Source organism: Gorilla gorilla, chromosome 2 (genome assembly GCF_029281585.2).
Source record: "Gorilla gorilla gorilla isolate KB3781 chromosome 2, NHGRI_mGorGor1-v2.1_pri, whole genome shotgun sequence".
NCBI lineage: Eukaryota > Metazoa > Chordata > Mammalia > Primates > Hominidae > Gorilla > Gorilla gorilla.
The window spans coordinates 200,951,705-200,971,638 of record NC_086017.1 but is presented as its reverse complement, the minus strand read 5'-3'; the positions used below and the strand labels follow the sequence as shown (position 1 = coordinate 200,971,638).

General features: G+C 38.6%; 1 protein-coding gene across 7 annotated transcripts in view; it reads right to left on the bottom strand.

Moving 5' to 3' along the window:
* TP63 (tumor protein p63) overlaps positions 1-19,934 on the bottom strand; it is a 266,584-nt gene that overhangs the window by 6,901 nt on the left and 239,749 nt on the right. For 5 of the 7 annotated variants that reach the window (XM_063704457.1, XM_004038198.5, XM_019024803.4 and 2 more), the window contains 3 exons: positions 17,340-17,476; positions 3,796-3,953; positions 871-1,015 (listed from right to left, as the gene is read on the bottom strand). In XM_063704457.1, the coding sequence (XP_063560527.1) occupies positions 871-1,015; positions 3,796-3,953; positions 17,340-17,476 (440 nt within the window). Of the gene's footprint in view, positions 1-870; positions 1,016-3,795; positions 3,954-8,838; positions 10,280-17,339; positions 17,477-19,934 lie in introns of those variants that run through there. The other 2 variants (XM_004038203.5, XM_004038202.5) reach the window with 1 other exon arrangement.

Below are 19,934 nucleotides of genomic sequence, written 5' to 3'. Positions count from 1 at the left end.
AAATTGTAGGCCTCTACTCCATGAAGTCATTCATGCCTTTTGATTTATGTCCTTCTCAGGATACAGATCCCCTTCCTTTTGGTGCTGGTCTGAGACTGATGATGATGCCACCATCATCACGGAACAGACCCTGGGTGGAAAACGCCATGCACTTTGCCATCCCTGTGATTGACGTAGCAGGAAAATCAACACAAATCGTTCCAGTAGCCAAATGAAACAATCATTCTGCACATGAAGCAGAAGAAGATATACACTAGGCAAGAAATCTGGGAACCTACTCTTGCCTCTGTGGGAAGCAAATCTTTCAGGCTTCATGCATTTCTTTCTTCTGCCTATCTCAACTCCCCTTTTCTGGAGTGTGCCCATTTCCCATAGGCAGAGTAGTAAAGGCCATCAGTTTTTGAAAGTCCCTGTCATTTTGGATAACATTAAAACTTTTTATGGACATCCAACTCCAAAATAATGGTCCCATGGTGGCTGAGAGCTATGAGGATTAGAGAGAAGAAAAGGAGCAAGATAGCAAGTTTATTGCCCTTTTGGAAACCCAGCCCTGAGCACCAACTTGAGGGCCACAATTGACAATGTAAAAATGTGAGAGAGGAGGAAGGGAGTAAGTGAAGGCGAGGGAAACAGACATGAAAACAATATGCCTATCAACAGACATTTTCCCTTGTTTCCATGCTGGTTATAGTAGTTTTCCTTGATAAAACATTGTTGACCACTCTACAGATCGGAGATAATAGTGACTGAACTCCAATCACAGGACTGCTGTCTTCCCTTCCAACTGTTGTATGGACTATAACAGTATCCGCCCTCCACCATCCCGGGATGCTTAGGGCAGGCCCCCAGGGGCACATGCTGTGGACTCACCTGACAATGCTGCAATCTGTGGGATACGGAGGTGGGGGTGTGCAGTGGGAGGTGGATGGCATGGAGAGTGGGGGAGGGAGTGCCTGGGTGGGGCTGAGTCCATTCATGTCTCCAGCCATTGGCATGTGGGTGCCCATCATGGGAACTGAACAGAAGCAGGAGGAACAAAAAGGGTTACTGCCATCATCATGTACCAGCATCCCAGTGGTCCATCTTGTCTGGTTAAATTTTATCAAGGGCCTAAACTACCAGCCTTCCTTTTTAATCTTCGCTCTCACTACACCCCTTCAAACAGCCTACATCTAGTCAAACAGAACGGTCAGACTCCAAACTAATTAGGCACCTCTTGACTTTTGTACCTTGTCCGAGAACAATCTCTTTCCTCCCCTTTCTCTGCTTCTAATTCTCTAATTGCTAATTGTTCTAATGTTAACATATTCTTCCTTGTATTTGCCTTCGAGGGTGATATTTCTGTCTCCCTCACTAACCTGTGCAAGCACAGAGATTAGATCTTATAGGTGTCTAGATCCCTACAGTCCCTAGCACAGTGCCTGGCACAGACTAGGTGCTCAGTAAACTTAGGGTAAGTGGATAAATGCACAAATCTGTGAATGAAAGAGTGACCCTTGGAACATTTATTTGGGAATAGGGAGACTGACTTCAATATTTAGAAGGACTCGTGCCTAATAAATGATGATACAATTAAATATTCTATTACTTATGGTCCATTTTCAGGGTTGTATACAAGAACACCACCAATACTTACTGATATTTTACTAAACAATTAAGTGTAAATATTCACTGATAGAGAAAAAAAGTTTAATATCAATATTTATAAAATGAATTTTGCCTTCATGTCAAAAAGAACAAAATAATTTACTAAAAGATTAATGTAATTTGTTTCTACTTTAGTGAGTAGCAGTATGCCTAGAAAAGGTCTTTGCCACTAACTAGCTAACTAAAGAGCATACCCTATCACATCTCAATCTGTTTCCCTTCTGAAACAATTGTAAAGTACAAATAAGAAAAAAAGTAGGCAAACTGTAAGTTATACAAATGTGAACCATCATCACTATTATCACAATTTTGTCATACCAAGAAGGAACTTGAGGACTCTAAGATGTCACAAGAAATAAAGTTGAAAATAAATGGTTTCTATGCTTTTTATGTCAAAGTAGGCCTGTCAAGGGGTCAGGTTTTAAGCCTTATGATGCGTTTATCATTAGTGAGAGAGTGATCTCACTCTAAAGTCTATGTTTGCCGTAACAGGCAACCATTGCAAACACACGCACCTCTATCTCATTAAAATACGAATGTGTGGCCAGGTGCGGTGGCTCATGCCTGTAATCCCAGCACTTTGGGAGGCCGAGGTGGGTGGATCACCTGAGGTCAGGAGTTCGCAACCAGCCTGGCCAACATGGTGAAACCCAGCCTCTACTAAAAACACAAAAAATTAGCCGGGCGTGGTGGCGCATGCCTGTAATCCCAGCTATTCGGGAGGCTGAGGCAGGAGAATCACTTGAACCTGGGAGGCAGAGATTACAGTGGGCCGAAATCACGCCATTGCACTCCAGCCTGGGCAACAAGAGCGAAACTCTGCCTAAAAAAAAAAAACAAAAAACCAAAACAATGAATGTGTGCCATTAGACCACAGAAAGTCATAATCCTAGCCTCCCCTGATTTCTTTCAGAAGAGACAACACTGAAATGCATGTTTAGAGGTTTGATCAAAATAATTAGGATTTCAAAAGACAAGCTTGAGGGTACTGTTTTTTAGGTAGTAAGGATTATATGATACCCATGCAATGTTTAGTCTTCTGTATCCCCGAGGGTGTTATACAATCTTTTGCATTTTTACCACGACTTTTTTTTCCTTCAAGTTTGTGTATCCACTTTGCTAGATTTAGTCCTAGTGGAGAAGATAATTATATTTATAGTAAAGCTATATGCCAGTCATCATCCACTTGGAGGCCCAATTCTTACAGTGCCTTTTTCATTTGTACTTAGCTGATATGAGGAATGTGTGTGAGAAGAAATAAAAGGCAGGTTCCTTTGTAGATCAGTTCCTTACTGACCGTGTCTGGGATAGAATAGGTGAGTTTAAAAGGCCAGGATTATAGAGTAACAGACATAAAATGTTAAGTATATATAGTGACAATTTTATGGATAGAAAATTAAGTATTCGAGAAGTAACTTCTTTGTAATTAGAGGTATTTTTTTCACAGAGTCCAGACGATAATCTACTTTTCTAGATTTTTTTTTTTTTTTTGAGACCGAGTCTCACTCTGTCACCCAGGCTGGAGTGCAGCAGTGTGATCTCAGCTCACTGCAACCTCTGCCTCCTGGGTTCACGTGATTTTCATGCCTCAGCCTCCTGAGTAGCTGGGATTACAGGCATGCACCACCAGGCTCGGCTAACTTTTGTATTTTTAATAGAGACGGGGTTTCACCATGTTGGCCAGGTTGGTCTCGAACTCCTGACCTCAAGTGATCCTCCCGCCTTGGCCTCCCAAAGTGCTGGGACTGCAGTCGTGAGCCACCATGCCCGGCCTATTTCTCTAGATTTTAAGTTCACTGCAACATGCTACTTTATGCATGTTGCATCTGTTTCCTTTTGACTATTTCAAAGGCTGCAGGTGGTGAGTCTCCATCCAGGATAGCAGCAAGTAGACTGTTCTTTTCACAGAAATCCTTATCCCTACACTAAAGAAACATCCGTCCCTATCTCTACCAGTAGTATATTTTGCAATGAACGATAAACCTGAAAAGTGAAAGGTTCAGTCAGAAACCCAAGCCACTCCACTTTGATCTGATCTGTCCCACTGTGTCTCTCATTTAGCTTAAGAACATGCCTTCCCCATCACAGAGTCTTGTCCTAAGCTAGCCTGTTCATCCTTCAGCCACAGCTAAAAGGAGATGCTCTTACTGTTGGCTCCCATGCCATCAGGAATGGTTGTAGGAGTGAGGGCGTTGCGCTGCTGAGGGTTGATAAGCTGGCTCACAGAAGGCAGCTTGTTCATGCTGTTCATTTTGCTCAGAGGTGGGGAGCTGTTACCATATGAAGATGGAGACTGTATTGAGGTCCTAGGAAGACAAACATGGAAATGATGGTGAGCACAGGACACTGAAGAGTGGGGACTATTGATTTTCAACAGGTCTCTGTTTAAAACATGGCCTCAAACTAAACATTTGCAAACATTCTTCTAGGATTAATGGTAAGAAGTTAATTTTGTTTCCATCTGAGAATATTTCCTGAATAGGGAGAAACTGATTGCGAGGCTATCATCAAATCATATTTTTCCTGAATGTGCAGAGTGCAAGGTTGAGTATTTCCTTTGAGAAAGAGAAAATTCTTGCCTCCTCTTTTCCCTTCAGTTGTTTTCTCCATTCCCTTTTCCTCTTTTCCCTTCAACTCAAATGAGTTGGAAAAGCAGTTAGGGAAAACAATTGAGTAAAGACTTAAAGGCTGATGAAAAACATGGATATCCCACCCTCAAACTGCAGCTAAGGCGTTCCGTTTGTAGCTTTCTGTATATTCCATTTGGGATATGCAGAAAATGACTACAAAGCCAATCAAACTGGGCATCTGGCAGCTCATCTTGCTGTCATGCAGAGGCCCCTACTTGGAAACATGCATTTTCAACAGAGATGTTCATGATGTATGAGAGAACCTACTGGAATGTCAAAAGCATTTCTACACAGGAGAACGCTGAAGCCCAAATATCTATTCTATTGACTTTCCAAAAGTCTCCTGGGAGAAATGAAAAAAACAAAGCAACATAAAAACCCAATAGTTTTCCATTCAGCATGATCTTCAATTTGGAAAGTTACCAGAACTCATTTGTCATATTATATCTAACAGATAATATTCCCAACTCAACTGTCATTCCTGATGTTTTATCTTAATATAAAAACTAGTGATGTGTACTACAATGAGAGTCACAAAGTCAGAGCTGAAGCCTTCCTCTGTCATCTATTAGGATGCTATAGATGCCCATGCGAGCTACTTAACATCCTGGCCTTTGTTTTCTCACAAGAAAACTATATAAACTACCTACATTTACACTTGCTGCATGAGTCAGATGTTCGAGTTAATAAAACTTAAGGCACGGTCCCCATCTTTGAGACACTCATAGAGTAGTGGAGGCAATGGATATAATAATCCATCCTACCTTATACGGCTATGATGAGAACTGAAAAAGAGAAGATGAGGAAGAAATGTACACACTATGCAGCATCTACATTGAATTACTGTGACCACAGAATGAAGACTGGACTTTAAGCAAGTGTCTAGTCTGTTATGGGAAAACTCCCCTTTAACAATTCTCAAACAAAACGAATTATGTTGTTCCTGTTTACCTTTTCCCTGTCACAGGCATATTTACATTAAAGGGGAGAAAATTTTTTATTTGAGTTTTATCTGCATATATATGTATAATTCAAATTTTGGAGGCTCTGTAAATGGACCCAGGTTCCAAGCCTATATGGCATATTTGAAAAAATCATTTTAAAAATGGCCCTAGCACTTAGGTGCTGCAATCGTAGGGATGGTCTTTGAAGCTGCCACTCTGCATTCTCTCCATAATTACATGAAAATAAGGAAGGCTCCATTCCATGTCAATGGAGAGCCACAGCTAGATGAATGCAAACAATATGCTGTATTTTAATGTGTATAAATTATCATGTCAATTAATGTAAATTAACAATTCAGGTGTATTTTACAATCACTGCCTTTAAGGTAGGAGGGCATTGACTTTTCTCTTTAGCCCTTATCAAATACTCACAATTATAGATCCACATTGTATATATATACTGGTGTTGATACAATAAATCCTCCCAACTATAAAACATTTCAGGTTACCGAACTCTTCTTTGTACATTTTCTGAATGATCGTCACACCATCCTTGTGAAGCAGGTCATGGTATAGCAGGGCAGAGATGGACAGAAATTACTATTCCAAATATACATATGGGTAAATATAAGGTTCTAAGAAAAAACATATGCCCAAGATCACATGTTGCTAAATGGATGCACTGAGGGCAGAACCAGGTCTCCTGGCACCTATTGTTTTTTCTAGGTTATGGGGAGAAGAAATCGATGAAGTAGTAAGAGAAATGTAGGAGACCAAGACGGAAGAGGGGTAAAGGAGGTAACTCCAGCTACTACCAAGCACTTCTGAATCCACTCCGTCCCTGTGGGGGAACCTTTTCAAAGAGTCAGCACATATGGCTGCACTTAGGCTCATCCATTAGTCCACATCAGAGTATAGGAAAGCTTGGGGCAAGGCAGTAAGGAGATTCTCTGCCAGCTGATGTTTCTTCAATTCTCTTTGCTCACTGAAAAGTACCTAAGATTCCAGGTAGCCCATATTCCTGATGCAGTTGGTCCTCTGTAACCTGAGTAGACCTCTCTATCTGTCCCTCCTCAAACCAGTCAAATGTACAGCAAGAGCTAATAGAAAGCAGTGCTTGAATCATTAATAGCCACAATTAGAAAAATAAAAATACATTTAAAAGTTTTGCATTTTTTTTTTTCTGGACGCTCAGAGTAAATTCCTTCTTACAATTCCTGTTACAACCTCCTGTTTTCTTTAGCTTATGGTTATTATTTTTGACTATTTTATTAGTTCATTTACCATTTTTCATCATAAGCCACTAATTTGAGGAGGGTAGGTCAGAAACCACAGATGAAGAAAGAAGGAACATGGATTCTAAGTCAATCAAAACATCTAACACAAACTTAGTGACGCAGGATGTTGTACAAGTTTCTTGAGTCTCATTTTCTTAACCTGTAGCCTAGATATTGTACCTACTCTAGAAGATTTCTATTAAGAATGAGATCATGTAACAGCCCTGGACAGGGTCCAGTGATTTGTAGGTGCTCAGGAAACATCAGCTTCTTAGCTTCTTTCACTGTTTCCCTCCAGCCTCAAATATTTAACACTCTGATATGTGGCCCATGGCATAGAAGATAACAATGTAAGAATTAATAGGAGGAAGTGGCCAGAGGTGAGTTGGATTCTTAATTGAACATATTCAGAAATGAGGGTGAACAGTTGAATGGGGTTAACAGTCAGGAAAGGTCAGAAATTCGGAATGCCTTCCCTTCAATATGAAAGTGAGTTTTAAAGCCACACGGAAGGGGAGCAAGGTAGTCTGTCTATTATTAATTTCAAAATGACTGAACTAGAAGAAGCATTCTGAAAACTACATACTGTGAAAAAGGAAGCAAGGCTGAATAAACTCAGCCAATTTGAAAGCCTTGAAGAACAACCTTTTTTTAAAAAAATTACAAATTTAATATAATAGTTCTTAAGTGAAATATTCCAAAAATTTCTGGAGAAACTAAAGAGAAGGAAAATGTGTTCAGAAGAATAACAGGACCTGTACCATTCTGGTTTTCTTGCCTACACTCTCCTCTCCTATTCAAAACCCAAAAAAGTAAGAATCCAGCTGTCAGCAGAAAAAAATCGTAAGGTGTATACCTCAGGTTGTTTTCTCTAGAGCCTCACTAGATTTTTCTAAGAATTCAGTGTAACAGAGATGTAGAAAATCATATTTCACGTATTTCCAGTTTTGGAGAAAAATCCTGGTGAAGCCAAGTCCCAGTTCTTAACTTTAACAATATAAGCTTCTGCACAGTTTCCGAAGAATAAAATTCAAAATTGAAAAGCGAGACGTGGTTTTAGGACATATAGGACTTAAAATCAGGTTTTCTGGTTCCAACCCTAGTGACTATCTATGTGGTAGAATATGAAAATTCCTGCGCAGACACAAGTTACACTATCTACCTCCTAGGTGTCTAGAATTCCACTAGATTCCTTCTTTTGGCTAAAATCTTCCATTGCTGATTAAAAAGCAACCCTCTGGTAGGATTTGGTGATAGCTTAGGCTAAATCTATTTCAACAAACCATTTCTGGAGTAAAGAATTTGGGAGCAGAAAGGGATACTGAGGGCGGAGCAGAGCAACCTCGTTATGAGAAAGGTCAGGAAAAAAAACAGAAAGGGAAAACATGGACTATCAGAAAAAGAATCATATCTTCTCTCAATTTTAGCCAGCACTGCCTACCTGTGACCTTTCTCTCTAGCCGGGTTATCCGGCTACTAAAGACAGTGCAGCATTTATTCTCTAGATGGGAAAATGTAATTTTCTAATATTTTCCATGATTTCAAATATGTGCATTTATATACAAGTCACTATAAACACATTAAAAACTTACTTAAAAAAGGCTGAAAGAAAAGAAAAACCCTTCTGAAAGAAAAGCAAATATCAAAAAACGAAACATACTCACCAATCCTTTAAGGGCTTTGTGAATCAAAGTTATTAGACCAATTGAAAAACACTTTGCAAATATAACAGGAGCATCTGGTTTTACTGATATACTTTTATCTCAAATATAAAGATTTTTTTTCTGAAATATTTATCTAAAATACTAATTTTTTTTTTTTTTGGTTAGAACTTCTTATGAAGCTTTTAAAAGCAATTATTCAGGGCTCAAAACATAAGTAAAAAAAAAAAAATTGGACAATAGGTTCCACTGTTGATTTCTGGCCAAATATTTGCTAATGTCTATGTCACAGAAGCCATGTTATTTAAAACATTTGGATTTGATTGAAATTCATTTTAGTAAATTTGGCAAATTAACATACAACTAGAGGTTTGTCAGGAATGTCAATAAATGATTCTATGGTGCCTGGCTTCCTAGGACAAACTTTAAAACTCATAGAGCTAAAGTCTTTTTTTAACTTAGTTTAGGCATTTTAGTTCCTTGTTACGATTGATGACCTTGATACAGAGTATCTTAAATAAAAATACCAAATACTGACAGAAGAAATGTACGTAGGAACAAAGTGATGATTCTACTATTATTCTTGTTCCTTAGACCTACACATGCTACTTCAAGCACTTACATGAGAATATTCTAGTATTTAGTGGGAAAAAAGTGAGAGAGACAGAAACAAAAAAACTGCAAGATAAACCAAGATGCAAAAGTTTATTGAAAATTAAAATCACACATCCACAAAAGCAACAGCCTCAATAACAAGAAATCATTGTCTTGGTGACAGAAAATACAGTGCTGGTGACTGGGTGTGGGAAGATGGAGGGGAGGAACATTTTTAAAGTCTTTATGCTATTATCTTAAAATATGTTTTTAAAATGGAAAGAAACAGAGATTCTCTAAACTTTTGAGTAAAAAAAAGAAGAGTAGTCTACCCTTTCAATCTTTAATTTCCAGTCCAGGAGTGCTGATTTTAACACGTCTGCTTGGATCTCACTTACTCAAAACGTAAGTCTCCTGGCTAAATGCACTGAACAGTATCAGTAATATGGCTGGTTTTATGGTAGGTAGGCTTGAGGGATAGAAGCTCTAATTAAGCAAATTAATCACAGATTTTGTGAGAGGGCTTCAAATTCTATTTTGAGCTTTGAATAATGGTAAACAACTACGTAAGGGCAATATTACTGGGGTGGATTTGTCTTTCTATTAAAAGCACAAAATGAGTTCACCTGCTATGGGGGCCAAACAACAGTTTTTTTCGTAGTAGGTCTTCCAGGGTTTCATGTACAAGAAAAACTTTAGCATAACAGACGCCAACATACAGTGGCAGAGGCAGGTACACAGCATTAAGAAATGTTCTACCTACACATGAGGGGAGGACACAAATAATGCAAGTTCTCACAAAGAACTCTCCACCCACAAAGTTGATTACTTTTGGTAATGATCACCTCGCTGCCCAGCAGTACACTTGACACCTTCGTTTCTTACTACTTGCAATATTATTACATGACCAGCATTAAAAGGGTCTGACTGAGTCTCTCAGTCACCTACAACTTACTTATGCACAGACAATAACAACTTTTTTCTCCTTTTCTTAAAAAGACATCTTAAGTTTGAGACCTGCTCAAAAGCTTCCCTGTGAATTTTAGAAAAACAACAGAAGAAGACAGAAAAGGGTTCCAATAAACATCTTAATGCCCCTTTCCCCACCTGACCCCTCCCTCCCAGGAAACAACAGAAAGCTCACAGACAAACACAGTGGTTCCTCACCCACCAACGGCCGGTCTAAGGATACAAAATCTGCAGAAAACATCCTTTCTTGTAAAGTTTTGAGTCCCTTCAAAAGATTCTCTCACTAGTGGCTTTGTGCCTTTGAGCAGTTGGGTCTCTGAGCCAAAGTGTCTTCAAGTCCTGTTTATGAGGGCTAGATACACACGCACACACATACACACACACACACTCACATATACACATGGAAATACAACACACACACTTAAAATATAGAGATAGGGCTCTATGGGTACACTGATCGGTTTGGGGGCTTGGAATGTCTAAAGAAGACGTCAGACTGTTTTGGAGTTTCTCTCCGGGGCTCCACAAGCTCATTCCTGAAGCAGGCTGAAAGGAGACTGCAGAGAGGAACCAGAGAAAAGAAAAAATGAAGGCTTAGGACTTCATCTATTCAAATCAATTGAATATAGAAACACACTCCTTATACCTTCATGATCATAGTATAGACAGAATAGATTGCCTGAAAAGCTATTTTTGTTCTTCCAATTTATCTTCTTTTACAATTACTGAGACTTCTCAAGATTTTTATGCGGAAGAAATGGGATAAAGCTGTAGTAGTTAACCAGAAATAAACATCAGAATCACTTGTGAAACTGATAAAAATGCATTTTCCTGGCTCCCTTCCAACACAAGCTGGCGTCCAGGAAAACATATTTTTAATAAGTTACACAAGGCGATTCAGTCGAGGACCACTGAGATAAGGTAGATCAAGGTAGATCAAGGTATTTAACACAGTGCTTAGCATATGGTTTACTGGACTCAATTAAAAAAAAAGGAATGAAGAAAGAAGAATAAACTTGAATCTTTTGTAAAATGTCATCTGGTCAATTATTATCCCTCATTACAGTTCTTGTCTAGCCTAAGTGTGAGGTATAGAGAAATATGATATTATCAGAATGGGGCCTGTGGCATCAGGCATTTACAAAGAACTGTTTAATGAGTATTTTGGATATTCCCAGATTGAGATGGATAAATACCTTAATCCTTTGAGTAAAAAACTCGGCCTATAAATGCATATATCAAACCCGAGAAAGCAATTTTTTGCATAATTAAGAAATTATTTACGCCACGAGGATGCCAGAAATAAACCCTTTTATTTTGCTGAAAGTTGGGCAATCTCATGAACTGTTTGGAAACTGTTTCCCAGATTGGCTTCTTGAATCACATTTGGCTATGCCTTTCAAAGGAACAAAGTCATTTTTATTTGCTTAATGCTAGGATTCAGTAAACCATGTCACCAGCAAGAATTGATATCATCTTAACAGAATATGCCCGAATAAAAATGGATGGGGAAGCAATGTACAGCTAACTAAAGACCTATAAGACCTAGGACTGAGCCTGATTCCTCAATGAGGTGAGAGAAGTTACAAAAGTAATTTAATCTATCTGAGTTTAATTAATCATTGAGTTTTTTCTTCATTACCAATTCAGAGATAATAAATCTCTGCCCTGAAAACTTCATAACTATGAAATTCAAAAGTAAACTGTAGGCTGGGCGCGGTGGCTCACACCTGTAATCCCAGCACTGTGGGAGGCCAAGGTTGGGGGGATCACAAGGTCAGGGGTTTGAGACCAGCCTGGCCAACGTAGTGAAAACCCGTCTCTATGGTTTTTCTTCATTACCAATTCAGAGATAATAAATCTCTGCCTTGAAAACTTCATAACTATGAAATTCAAAAGTAAACTGTAGGCTGGGCGCAGTGGTTCACACCTGTAATCCCAGCACTGTGTGAGGCCAAGGTCGGGGGGATCACAACGTCAGGGATTTGAGACCAGCCTGGCCAACATGGTGAAACCCTGTCTCTACTAAAAAAAAAAAATATATATATATATATATATATATATATAAAGTACAAAAATTAGCTGGGCATGGTGGCAGGCACCTGTAATCCCAGCTATGCAGGAGGCTGAGGCAGGAGAATTGTTCGAACCCAGAAGGCACATGTTGCAGTGAGCCGAGATCATGCCACTGCACTCTAGCCTGGGTGACAGAGCAAGACTCTGTCTCAAAAAAAAAAAAAAAAGGAAACTGTAAAAGCTCGTGTAGTTCCATAATAACTATAAGGGTGAATCATATGAAATTATCAATATTCATCTGTTTTTAACCTATAAAGCTGGCAATTTCAGATATTCTGGAAACGTGGAGGATTCCTCTGTCTAACCTAGAAATATGGTGTTGACATTTTCTATCAGTTTGGAGGCTGTGTACCTTTCTCTTTTCTACATTGATAATCCTGAAAATACTGCCTGCTTCTCTCTCAGATACATGAATCTGAGGAAAAAATATCAATATTCTTGATGATAACCATCGCCAAACAAGTTTAAAGATACAGGACTTTAAACTGAACCTACAAGAATAAATACCAAGTAACTAACAACAGAGTCAGAAAAACGTGCCAGGCACAGTGGGGTGTGCCTGTGGTCCACAGCTACTTGGGAGGCTGAGGCAGGGGATCGCTTGAGCCCAGAAGTCCAAGTCCAGCCTGGGCAAAATAGCTAGACCCCATCTCTAAAACAATCCTACAAAAAAGAGACAGAAAAATGGAAATAGATGTTTAAGTTTTATAATTAACTACTTACTTAACTGCCAGTGAAGCAGAACACAACATTACAAAGAGCTCTATGTTCTAAATCTGATTCTAGTCTTAGCTTTATTATAAACTGGCTATAAATTCACAGAGCCTCAGTTTATCCGGCTATGGTGTGAGGCGCTGGAACCATGGACTTGGAGATCCTGCTTTGTTCTAATAATCTCTGACTTGTGTTACTAATGAGCCACAATTGTCAAGTAATCATAAAAGAGAAGGAAACACTAAGGGCTCATCAGGATGTCACAGATCTGTTTTATCATTTAAATAAAATTCATCCTGTAGAAACTCAAAAATAAATTTCCAGAGGAAAGTAAGAGCTAGCCTAAGCGAGACTGTAACAAAGCGATGTCAGTCTCGCTTTTATGTTGGAAGCCAAGAATAAGGGAAAACAATTAACAAATGAAAAAAGAAATAGTACTGATCTGAAGTACAGAAGTCAAAACGTTGCTAAATAGGTCTCAAGAGGCTTCTGCAAAGCTGTCTTAAGCGTCGATGCCCCTTGATAATAGGATGGCAAGAAGTCTAAAGATAGGGTCCGATTTATCTTTCTATTAGATTCTGGCATCTAGAAACATAACTCTCTATATTTATTCCAATGTAAGCAAATCAACTAAAATCACATTTCTTCGTAGTATAAAGCCTACTTGTATCTATAACAATTTGATTCACAGCAGCTCTGTAAAGTCTATCTTCGATAAAGCCTATGATCATGAAGGTAAACGCGAAGAAATTTTTTTAAAAAGAAAAACCATGCACAAATGAAAAGCAGGCAGAAGAAAACACATAGTGGGAACCTAATAGAAGTAATTAAAGTAAAAATATTGTAGTGCCACCTTACAGAAAGTACGTTCTCTTCCCACTAATTTTCCCTCTACTATAAAGAAAAATACAAAATTGATTCCTTACCAGCATAAAATTGGTACTACATTTTTGGAAAGAAAATCACAGGCTATTATAGGTATTTTCCAAGCTGATTTATTCTTTTCAAATGATTGCCAGGAAATTAGATTTTCATTTTTCTTTGTTTAGTCATTCATGCTCTTTCTTGGAGATTTGCATGAAAATAAGAGCTAAAAAAACTCAGCTGAAGAATTCAACTGAAGGATTTACATAGATGCATGTCAATCACTGGAGACCCATGTATATATAATGTTACAAAGACATAATTAGACCAAATGTCTATATTTTGCAAAGATTTAATTTTGCAGTCTGTTAGATTTCCATGCACAAGTTATCACAGCTGTGAGATACCAACTCAAAAGCATGCATATAATACATTTAAATGAACACACCAGGGAACTATGAAGCTACTAGTTCTTTACTATCTATCTGTGGCCACACATGCAAAAAAGTGTAAATATGTCCCTAAAATCTTGTGTGCTTTTAAAAATAACACAATATTAACATGTGTTTTCTTCTCTGGGGACACAGATTATTTTATGAAATATGAATAAAAAATTCCCTTTAGAGCAATGTGAGCTGGTCAGACAATAAGCACTGGATACTCATCGTATAGAAAAAGAGGGTTATGTATTTTCATGTATGCCATAAAAACAAATACATTAAGCATATGTCCCTGAACTGAATGATGCCAATCCTCCTGGCTTGTCAAGTTTCTAAAACAATGACATGAAACTATTCTTTTTCTCATATGATCCATGGAAACTGTTTAAAATTGTCCTATTAACTTGCACAATGCTGAGAATAAATTTCCAGAGCTTTCTTCAAACTCAAGAGTGTTAAGGTTAGAAATTCACCATTAAATTGTAGACCATGGGAAGACAGGAGCTACATCTTTCTCACCTCTATCCTTAATGCTTTCACATAGCACACCTTCAATAAGAATATGTGACGTGAATCAAGTCAACTATTCCAGCCTCATCTGACAATGAGGTTGTGTCATTAACTACATTTTATATCTGGATGGGCATGCCTCACTTTCTCAGACAAAAAAGATATCTGTTCAAGGCTGGTGGTGTTTTTATTAGATACTGAAATGCCACCTGAAAAACCACTTTAGGATTTCCTAAAATCTTTTAATAACTTTCTAGCTTGGAATATACATATTAACTTCCAAGTACACCTATCAAACAAAATTGGAGCCTCAAGAAGCAATGAAAGGAGATCCACTCATTTATCTATAAGACAGACTATCAAACTACAGCAAGCTAAGAATAGTTTATATATATATACATATATATACATATATGTATGTGTGTTTTTTTTTTTCTTTTTCTTTTTGAGATGAAGTCTCTCTCTGCTGCCCAGGCTGGAGTGCAGTGGCACAATCTTGGCTCACCGCAACCTCTGCCTCCCAGGTTCAAGCGATTCTTCTGCCTCAGCCTCCCAAGTAGCTGGGACTACAGGTGCGTGCCACCATGCCCAGCTAATTTTTGTATTTTTAGTAGCGACGGGGTTTCACCATATTGACCAGGCTCGTCTCGAGCTCCTGACCTCGTGATCCACCCACCTTGGCCTACCAAAGTGCTGGGATTACAGGCGTGAGCCACCGCGCCCGGCCTACAGTTTTTAATAGGGGGAGGGACAATCAAAAGGAGAATAATATTTCGCGGCATGTGAAAATCATATGAAATTCAAATTTTAGGGTCCATAAAGTTCCATTTATGGAACAGCCACTCTCTTTCCTTTATGCATTATCTTCATCTGTTTTTGTGCTACAACCACAGAGCTGAGTAGTTGCAAAAGACAATATAGACCAGAAAATCTAAATATTTACTACCAGGACTTTACAAAAAGCAGCTTGCCAATTCCTGTACTACATAGGAGACCTTTTCTTATTAACTGAAAAAAAAAAAAAAAGACAGGAAAGAATACTGAAGAGCAACTAGTTCAGCATGATATATTACTTAGTGATATTTTGGAGGTCATTTTGGTATAGTCAAACTTTCAGAGTGAACAGGAGGAAATTTGAGGGTGTTTCTTAATACCATGACACACATACCTTAGGAAAGGTAGATATCCCTCCTGGGTCTATAAATGATGTTACAGGTCTCTGTTTCTTTGATCCTGGTTGTATGGTTTTATAAGAACTACATCATTTTCCACTTAAATATGTTAGTATATATTTCCATCTGATATCCCAAAACATCCATATGATTAGCAATGGAAATTGTGTCTGCAACTCTGAGTTCTAATTCTCCTTCAGAATACACTGTGTGATTAAACTTTCTGCTCAGGCTTACAAATAAAACCATACCATTAAAATTTGCAAAACTTTTATGCTAAAAGTAAATGGTGAGATCCCTTCTGGCCAAAAAGGATCTTGGATGCTCAAATAGCTTAGAGTCCTTTGAACAGAGAATGTGCCTCTTTTCTCCCTGCCGTCTACTCCACTCTGCAGATAACAGGTGCTCAGAAAGTGTTTCTTCACTATCAGAGATACATTCATATTGATTAAAACATAATAACAAGGCCGGCACAGTGGCCCACACCTGTAATCCCAGCACTCTGGGAAGCCGAGGTGGGTGGATCACCTGAGTTCAGGAGTTCGCGACCAGCCTGGCTAACATGGTGAAACCCCATCTCTACTAAAAAATACAAAAAATCTGCCAGGCATGGTGGCAGGTGCCTCTAATCCCAGCTACTCGGGAGGCTGAGGCAGGAGAATCACTTGAACCCGCTAGGCAGAGGTTGCAGTGAGCCAAGAAAGTGCCACTGCACTCCAACCTGGGTGACAGAGTGAGACTCAATAATAATAATAATAATCATAAGCCCTCTTTATTACATTTTCCATAGCTGACTCCCTACAACAGCTAATAACATAGAAAATAACCATTTTTATTGTTCATTTGCATTTCTATTGTAAAATATAATCTTTGCCTCTGGAAGATAAGTTTTTGACTTCTTTTTTGCCTAAAGTATGAAGTTGAAAGTCTACATTACTCAAGTGGACTCATAATTTATATATTTTACACTTATCTACAGAGTCTCTGACAATACTTCCAGGACACATATCATATTTTAATTAAACTAACAAGTGATTATTTTTAACCACAGAAAGGTAAATATAAACAAGGTCCTGATTGGTCAACCTCTCATCCTTTCATAAGAGCTATTCTATTCTAGTCAGTCATAAAATAACTTTAGGAAAGATCCAAGATTCAAGGCAAAGCTTAATATATAAATAGGTTATATGTATATGGTAATATACTTGAAAAATCTGGCTTGATTTATGCAAAAAATGTACTGCTGGAAGACAATCTAAAGCAGAGATGCTAAAATATGGCAACATGATGCTACCTTATCCTTCTGCACCCAGATATTTCTCCAATTATCATGCACTAGGTCTCAGAATTCTTCTCACTACAGCATTCAAACAAGTCACTTTATATTATAGTAAAGCCTATTTGCTATCCCTGGTCTACAGTGTTATTCCCAAAAGTGGATAGTGTGCATCCCAGGAGATTTATAAGACAATCCATTGGGATGAGAAAAGATTTCATGTTTTCAAATATACACATTACTACCAAATAGAGTGTGTACTTACTGTTAGTGTGTATGGATCAGGCATACAGAGAAGAGAACTGTTAGTGTGAGTTTCTTTGTAATTCACCAGAAATGGTTTGTATTTAATTTCAGAACATAAGTGGAATTCCGAAGGGAAGGTTATAATAAGACACGTAAAAAAGGTTGCAACTGAAAGAGGGTTGCCACACCAGGTCATCTGAATCTATGACAATCTGCTGTCTCCCATTATGTTCCACATTGCTCATCAATCACCCTATTGCTGATCCAAATAAAGTCACCCTCACTCATGCCTCCTAAAATGACACGTTGATACACTCACTGTTTCTGAAGTAAGTGCTGGTGCTGCTGCTGTTGCTGTTGCCTGTACGTTTCGATTGTGTGCTGAGGAAGGTACTGCATGAGTTCCAGGGACTCTTTGATCTTCAACAGCATTTCATAAGTCTCACGGCCCCTCACCTATGGGAGTGAGCAGAAGGAAAGAAGGAAACATGAAAAGCTGTAGAACTGTTAGAAGTGTGGTCAATCCTCATTATTTGAGGATTCCGTAATCGCAATTTGTTTATTTGCTAACATTTATTTGTAATGTGAAAATCAATACTCTTGGCCCTTTTGTGGTCACTCAGACCTGGGCAGAGTGATGAAAAATTTGAGTCACCTGTGTGCCTTCCCAGCTGGTTCAAACAAGGAGATGCTCTGTCATCTTGTAGCTCTTATACCGTAAACCCACGTTCTTTTCATGGTCTATTTAGCATCACGTGTTTTACATTTTTGTGCTTTTCATTGGTGATTTTGTTATTTAAAAGACCCTCAAGGGCAGTGCGGAAGTGCTATCTAGTGTCCCTAAGTGCGAGAAGGTCGTTCCACGCCTTACGGAGAAAATATGTGTGTTAGAGAAACTGTATTCAGGCATGAGTTATAAGGCTAATTGGCCATGAGTCTGATGTTAATGAGTCAACGGTATATATTAAATAAAATGTCTCTTAACAGAAACACACAACAAATGAAGTGATATATTATTCTGTTGATGAAATATATGTGACCAGAGGTGCATAGAAACCCAATCCTATATTTCTCTTAGGAGCGATGAGATGATTCATATCCACCAATACCATTTTTGCAACACCTTCATAAAACTAAACTACTACAAAACATAAGAATAGATTGTAACTATGTCTGATAGGATAAAAGTTTTCATGTGGGATAAAATATGTTTCTCTCTTTAAGAGAGTCCCTTAAAATCTTTAAATAAAAGCTCTTAAAGGCTTTTACAATTATGAGCAGGGGCCAGACATGGTGGCTCACACCTATAATCCCGGCAATTTGGGAGGGGACAGATTGCTTGAGCTCAGTAGTTCAAGACCACCCTGGGAAAAAAACTCCTTCTCTACAAAATGTGCAAAAATTAGTGGGCGTGGTGGCCCACACCTGTGGTCCCAGCTACCTGGGGAGGTGAGGTGGGAGGATTGCTGGAGTCTGGGAGTCTGAGGCTGCAGTGAACCATGATCCTGCCACTACACTCCAACATGGGCAACAAAGTGAGATCCTGTTTCAAAACAAACAAAAACCAAAAAAATGGATGAGCAGGGCCAGGACTAGAGTGAAGCAAGAGAGGCACTTAGCACAAGTGCATTGCCTTGGGTGTGAGTGACTATTTAAATTTTGCACCCTAGGCACTTTAACTGCCTTACCCCAGTTGCTGCACCCAGTAGGAGAGGCAGAATTAGTCAGAATTCAGAAACGAAAAATGTTCTCCACCTTTTGTTGAATTAACTCTTACTCATCCCAGCTGTGGGGCCCCTTCTCTGAGAAGCTTTTCTTGATCTTACTCTTACAGTTTTTGCATCTTTGGAGTTTCTTGTGTACTCACACAGCACTAGGCCTTGATCTAGGAATATTTATTTTATTACATTACATTTATTTATTACATTATAACTGTTTGTGTCCTCAATTGGAGGCAAGGTAGTTGAAAGTAAGAATTGTATCCTACTGAACTCTAAATGCTCAAGGTCTAGCATATTTGCCACTCACCAAACACCAACAAAATATATATTAAATTAATGGAGTTTTTCCTCACCCATAAATTATTTAGGCTAAGTCTTCTCTCAACTTGAGACATGACACTAAGAAGGATACCTCCTTCTTAGTACAAACTGAAATTTTAAAATAATTTTTCAAGCAGTTCCTGCTTTATCAGCTGAAAACATATTAAGACTTTTGGAATATTTAGTGTATCAGGGTAAAGTTTTACTTTAACATCACAAGTCAGTTTCCATATATACCTTGAGAAACAAGACACTGGGAATCTCAGCTAACTCACCGTCTGATTGGTCTACTGGCAATTTATTCCCCTGAGAGTCAGGACCCAAAGAAGATGAGGAAGAAGGTGCAGCACACCTAAACCTGTTGACTTTCGTTAGTTCAATGCCAGGGTAGTAGTTCATGGTCAAATCTCCTGGCCCTGCTTGGCTGTGTCTCATGTCATCACTTTAGATGGCATCAAGGGCTATGCCAGCCACCAAAACGTCATTGCCACCCTACATGGCAAAGACCTAATGCAATAAGAATTCAACTAACTAACTGCAACCATAATCTAGTAAACTGATCTCATTAGTGATTGCAAGAGAAGTAATGTCCCTTGTAGGAATTAATGAGGTTCTTACATAATAATTGGGCTAAGACTTCTGGCCATTTACATACACAGTTGTCTTTTGATATCAGCAGAGCATTGATTCCAGGACTACCCACCCCCATCTGGCCCCCATGGATACTAAAATCCTAGGTTGCTCAAGTCCCTTATATAAAATGGTGTAGTATTTGCATGTAACCTATGCATATCCTCTGTATACTTTAAAATTACCTCTAGATTACTTATAATATCTAATATAATGTAAATGCCATGCAATTAGTTGTTATA